The sequence below is a fragment of the Vipera ursinii genome (genome assembly GCF_947247035.1).
Source record: "Vipera ursinii genome assembly, chromosome: 3".
In the NCBI taxonomy this organism is placed as follows: Eukaryota; Metazoa; Chordata; class Lepidosauria; order Squamata; family Viperidae; genus Vipera; species Vipera ursinii.
Window position 1 is genome coordinate 144,365,373 of NC_139516.1, and position 5,455 is coordinate 144,370,827.

Consider the following 5,455-nt stretch of genomic DNA (forward strand, 5'->3'; position numbering starts at 1 on the left):
GTTGTGTGAACCAGGCCGTTATCTTTAGCCATGATGTTTTATTTGAGTATTGCTGTTATTTGACCCCCAACTATTTACTTCGATGAACCTGAGTGTAATTTTTACAATGTTATGCAAATCCAAGTATTGCTTTTGGCTTAATTTGCTTAAGCTTTCCCCCAAATTCTCTAAGTTGCCATACACATTTCCAAACAAAGGCCATACATTTGAGTTGTTTCATTCATACTTGACACATTTTTCCTGCAATTGGTGCCCCCAAATCAACAATGACCCCTTTCCTACATTCTGCCCACCCATTTCAAGAAGACAAAGGTTTTCTGCCCGATTCAGAAGCACATGCAGTACTAACAACGCAGCAGAATGACTTGGAACATTAGACAGACACTGAAAAACGCTATTGCACCTCTTTTCCTGTGCTTTTATTGTTTGTTGCAATAATGAAGATTCAACAAGGGAGAGAAAGCAATGGAATCGATAATTGGCACAACAGTGGAAGTAGAACCAGCTCAGAAAGTAATGGCGGTGGATGACATTAAGGTGGTTGAAAATTATCCACACACATTTAGGAGCCCCCACCAAAGATCTTCAGTTGCTCAGTCCCACTGCAGAGAGCTCGGACCTGGGCTTGGTCAATTTAGCTACTGGGCAACTAGCAATTCAGGCTCCAGGAGACACCCAAAGTAGAGTTCCACAAGGGAACCCCACAGAGCAGAAGATGTGCAGGCAAGAGATGTTGACAAGGTGATCCAGGAAGTAGGAGAGAGACCGGAGGGGAAGAGGGTGATTATTTCCGTGCACAGGCATGGTGTGCGCTCTCTTTCTAGCGGTATCTGGAAACCAGCACCTTGGCGACTCGGCTCAGGAACTTGTCAAGGGACAAAATCACTTCGGGTTTGAGCGGCCCTCCGTTGTGAGCGGCGATGGTTACCTCGAGGCAGTGGGCCAGCAGCTGCAGACAGGAAAGGGGTGCCCGTTAAGAGAGGCAAGGCCACCCCAAGCCCTCGACGGCTACAGGGATTCCCATGCGCCCTCCTTCGCCTCCATTCTGCTGGGAGAAGGCGACTCACCTTAAAGTTGGCGGGATCCACGCGAAGTTTATGGGCGTGCAAGTCGCTGAGTTTGGAAAGGGCTCCCGCCACGTCGTCCAGGTTGTTGACAGCTTCGGTGAGCGCGTCGATCACCTTCTTGCCGTGAGCCTTGAGATCGCTGGAGCCCGGGCTCAGGTCGAAGTGGGGGAAGTAGGTCTTGGTAGTTGGGTGCGCTGCGAACAACCTGCGGGGAAAGCGAGAGCGAAGGGAAGCCCGGAGGCGGCAGCATCGCCGGGGCGAGCTTCGCGCAAGCCGCAAGTGGGGAAAAAAGGGGGGGGCTTACCTGGTAAGGGTCTCAGACCCGTAGAGTTCGGGATTCTTGCCCACAGGGCCCCAGGAGGCCCGCACTCTGTTCTTGTCGTCCTCGCTGAGCACCATCTTGGCAGGTTCGTGCCCTCGACAGCCGGGCTGCCCTTTTATCAGGCCGGGGGAGGCCGAGCGGAGCACGCCTTCGCCCTCCCGCCCAAAACACCACACCCCCTCCTCGCGGGGTGGGGAGTAAAGGCGCTGGCGAGCCTTCTCCGGAGGGGATCCCAGCCTCTCGCTTTGTCTTCCTCCCCCGTCTGTCCTCAGCCATCATCCACCCGTGCCAGTGTCTGGAAATGGGACGGTGTTCCTTCAAACGGGAAGCCCCCCCCGCCCCCCGCCCCCGCGGTGTCTACCCTGAAGTCTCCTCCGTCAGAAGAGATCTGGAAGCCCTGGGAGACGGTGATGAGGAGTTCCTGAAGGAGGGCGTTTGGGAAAATTGAGAAGGTGTAGGGCAGGGGTCTTCAAACTTGGCCCTTTTATGACTTGTGGACTTCAACTCCCAGAATTCCTCAGCCAGCTTTGCTGGCTCAGGAATTCTGGGAGTTGAAGTCCACAAGTCATAAAAGGGCCAAGTTTGAAGACCCCTGGTGTAGGGCGAAGAGAGGAGGTCAGCTTTGACAGAGCCTTTGTCTTTCTCAAAGAGAAGGGCGGCTGAAGCCAGTTCAGATCATGACGGCAAATCCAGTTTGGGGGTATGGAAGAAAGGTTAGTTTGGAGACAAGTCCTCCTATTCCACCACCATCCCTCCGTCTCCAAGTATTCTCCAAGAGATGGAATTATCGGCACATTTCCCATGGAGTGCATCTCCTTGTCCTATTGATGAGAGGAGGGGGTGAAAAATCCCCTCCTGGAGCTCTTTTTCAAAGTAGGGAATCCCAAACTCACCTACCCAATTGCTGGGGGGGTGGGCTTTGCTCATAGGGGGTGATGAAGATGCCCAATTCGAGCAGCAGCCAGGAGGTGGGGAGAGGTTCCTCCCCTTATCTACACAAAGCAGCTGCAGGGACATAGCTGCTCCTAGGGTGGGGCAGGTGAGGCTGATTAGCAGCCGGGCTGTCTTGAAGCCTCTTTCTAAATCCCAAGCCCAGAATGAATGGTTGCCACTGGCTGGATTCACTTACAGCATGGAAACCAGCATCATCGGTTGCCTGTACTAAATAAGTCTCCAGAAGGAGAAAGGGGCACTACGGTATATTTCACTGAATATAGTGTCCCTATTCAGTAAGTTACAAACACCACAACATTGAGTGCAAAAACCAAACAGCTGCATTATGGTTTAGCATTTTGCATGAGTGAAGCCACCATGGTGAGTGTGTTTGGCAGGGGGGGGCATATTGAAAGAAGTTTCTTCATCATTAGGTCAGTGATGTTCCACAGTGGAAAAGTCAAATCCTTTCTTTGCAAGGGGCTACCCTATCCGATGGGGTGAACCTAGGAGGGGAAAAAAAAAGATCACTTGTAGTGGAAGCAGAAACTCGAGCTACCAGATTTGGACTGGCAACCGTCAAATGACAGTAAAGAGTTACAAGAAATCCTATTTCTCTGTTGCCATCTAGCAGTCATTTGTATTTTTGTAGCCCACGTATGGAAGCCCTACTTTTGCAAAAGCAGACATGCCCCATCACTTCCAAGTACAGTAATCTGCCTTGAATTTGTAGTGGGCTTCCATGCTTAACATGGTTTGGGAACTTTACTCTACAGAGCTCCCAGAGCCTTGCTTAGAGGGACTAAAGGAGAATTGTCTCTCTTCGCCTCCTACTCTGTAGCAAGCTATGAAAATGAAGGGCACAGCATCCCAGAGATGCTTTTTCAAGAGGCAATCCATCCCCCGCCATCCAGTCAGAGCTGAAGAAGTTTCTTGGATGAGAGAAGTGAAATGTCTTCAGAGAAAAACAAGGAAGTCCAGTTGCCTCGTAAAAAAGTATCTTTGGGTCCAAACTATGACCTGGATGACTGAGAATCACCATAGACATGAAGTGTGCAACAGTTTCTTTTTATCACTCTTGCTGGTATAACTTCAAATGGCCCACACATTCATCTTATCCTCTTTGGGTTGAGTCCTTTAGAACCTAGGTATTCTTTGCATCCAGTTTTGGTCACCACAATATAAAAAAGATGTTGAGACTCTAGAAAGAGCGCAGAGAAGAACAATGAAGATGATTAGGGGACTGGAGGATAAAACATGAGAAGAATTGGGTATGTTTGATTTAATGAAACGAAGGACTAGGGTTGACATGATAGCAGTGTTACAATATCTCAGGGGCTGCCACAAACAAGAGGGGGTCAACCTATTCTCCAAAGCACCTGAAAGCAGGAAAGAACAATGGATGGAAACTAATCAAGGAGGGGACCAAGCTAGAACTAAGGAGAATTTTCCTGACAGAACAATTAATCAGTGGACCGACTTGTCTCCAGAAGTTGTGAGTGCTGCAACCCTGGAGGCTTTAAAGAAAAGATTGGACAATCATTTGTCTGAAATGGTATAGGGTTTTATGCTTGAGCAAGGGGTTGGACTAGAGGACCTCTAAGTTCCCTTCCAATTCTGTTATTATTTTTGTCCTGTCTAAATGTCAATATCCTCCTCTTTTTATCAAATGCCCCTCACTGCCTTACCTGATCTGGAGGGGATGCTCTGACCAGTCACTAATTGCAAACAATCTACATAGCAGCTGGAGATCTGTTCACGGGATCATTCATAACGCTATGAAGATTTCCAGCTACACTAACTAGTATATTACCTTTCTGGAAATTGAAGTTTAAAGCAAAACCGATGCCCACTTGAAGATGAGGAACAGGTGACAGGCTTGCAACTTGAGCCAGTCCAGAACTGCTCTTTCTTGATAAGCATTTTTTTAAAGGGAAAATATAGATAGTGGAGTTGAAGTTAGTTGAAATACAGTACAATTTATTAGGGATCAAAGGGGACTCTGGTATATGGCTGTCTGCTGTTAAGCAGAGGAGTACAAGTTCTTTCTGGGGTAGATTGCTCCCTCTCTCTTACAGCAGCTTTCATGCTATCTCTGTAGAGCATGCAGCTACACAGAAGTTAGTGAAAGCTATTATGTGTACAAAGTAGTTGTTGAACTGGCACTCGTGGCAATAAAATCCCTTTATTTGTGTTTGATTAGCTAGTCAAAGTCTGACTAATGAGAAGTCCAAGAAATGGAAAACAAGTGTTTAGTTTAGCTTATGAAAAGAGCGGCAGTCTTATAATAATATACAGGTAGTCCTCAGCTTACAACTGTTCATTTAGTGGCTGTTCAAAGTTACAACATCACTGAAAAAGGGACTTATGACCATTTTTCACACTTACAACTGTTGCAGCCTCCCCATGGTCAGATGACCAAACTTCAGATGCTTGGCAACTGACTCATATTTATGACGGTTGCAGTGTCCTGGGATCAGGTGATCCCTCTTTTGTGACCTTCTGACAAGCAAAGTCAATGGGGAAACCAGACGCGCTTAACAACCATGTTACTAACTTAACAGTTGCAATGATTCACTTAACAACTGTGGCAAGAAAGGTCGTAAAATGGGGGCAACTATGGCTATTACAACTAGGTCCTTCATTTCATGGAAAATTTTAATGGACCATTCAGGGCCTCCTTGGCTTGCATTCAAGTCCGCCATCCAACCTGTGGCTTAAAAAAGTTGCATCCTAGCTGAAGTTACCTGCATTTACCTTCAGTGCTCTGCAGGCTGCTCTCAGAAATCAACAAAACCAACAAAAAGGATAAATTCACCCAAGCACCAGATGAAAGGACGAGAAACAATAGTTGGAAACTGATCAAGTAGAGAAGCAACCTGGAATTAAGGAGAAACTTCCTGACAGTGAGGACAATCAACCAGTGGAACAGCTTGCCTCCAGAAAGCATGGGCGCTCCATCACTGGAGATTTTTCACCTGTCTGAGACTGTGTAGGTTCTCCTGCTTGAGCAGGGGGTTGGACTAGAAGACCTCCAAGGTCCCTTCCAGCTTCTATTCTATTCTAATGCCCTATGCACAGTTACCCATGCCCTCGTCACTTCTCGCCTGGATTACTGCAATGCTCTTTACAT

The 5,455-nt window shown here is 47.6% G+C and overlaps 1 protein-coding gene across 1 annotated transcript; it reads right to left on the minus strand.

Annotated features, from left to right (window-relative positions):
* Positions 1-404: 404 nt before the first annotated feature.
* LOC310637282 (hemoglobin subunit alpha-A) lies at positions 405-1,594 on the minus strand. The gene is made up of 3 exons (XM_083357633.1): positions 1,372-1,594; positions 1,068-1,272; positions 405-949 (listed from the first exon to the last, which is right to left on the minus strand). Exons 1-3 carry the CDS (start codon positions 1,464-1,466, stop codon positions 821-823), a joined length of 429 nt encoding a protein of 142 aa, XP_083213759.1. The 5' UTR covers positions 1,467-1,594; the 3' UTR covers positions 405-820.
* Between the last annotated feature and the right edge of the window lie 3,861 nt (positions 1,595-5,455).

Excerpts from the sequence above, each read along its gene's own strand:
- LOC310637282 (XM_083357633.1), bottom strand. The coding sequence starts at position 1,466 with ATGGTGCTCAGCGAGGACGACAAGAACAGAGTGCGGGCCTCCTGGGGC. Across the intron at positions 1,273-1,371 it reads GGGTCTGAGACCCTTACCAG|GTTGTTCGCAGCGCACCCAA; the intron begins GTAAGCCCCCCC and ends CTTTCCCCGCAG. Across the intron at positions 950-1,067 it reads TGGATCCCGCCAACTTTAAG|CTGCTGGCCCACTGCCTCGA; the intron begins GTGAGTCGCCTT and ends TCCTGTCTGCAG.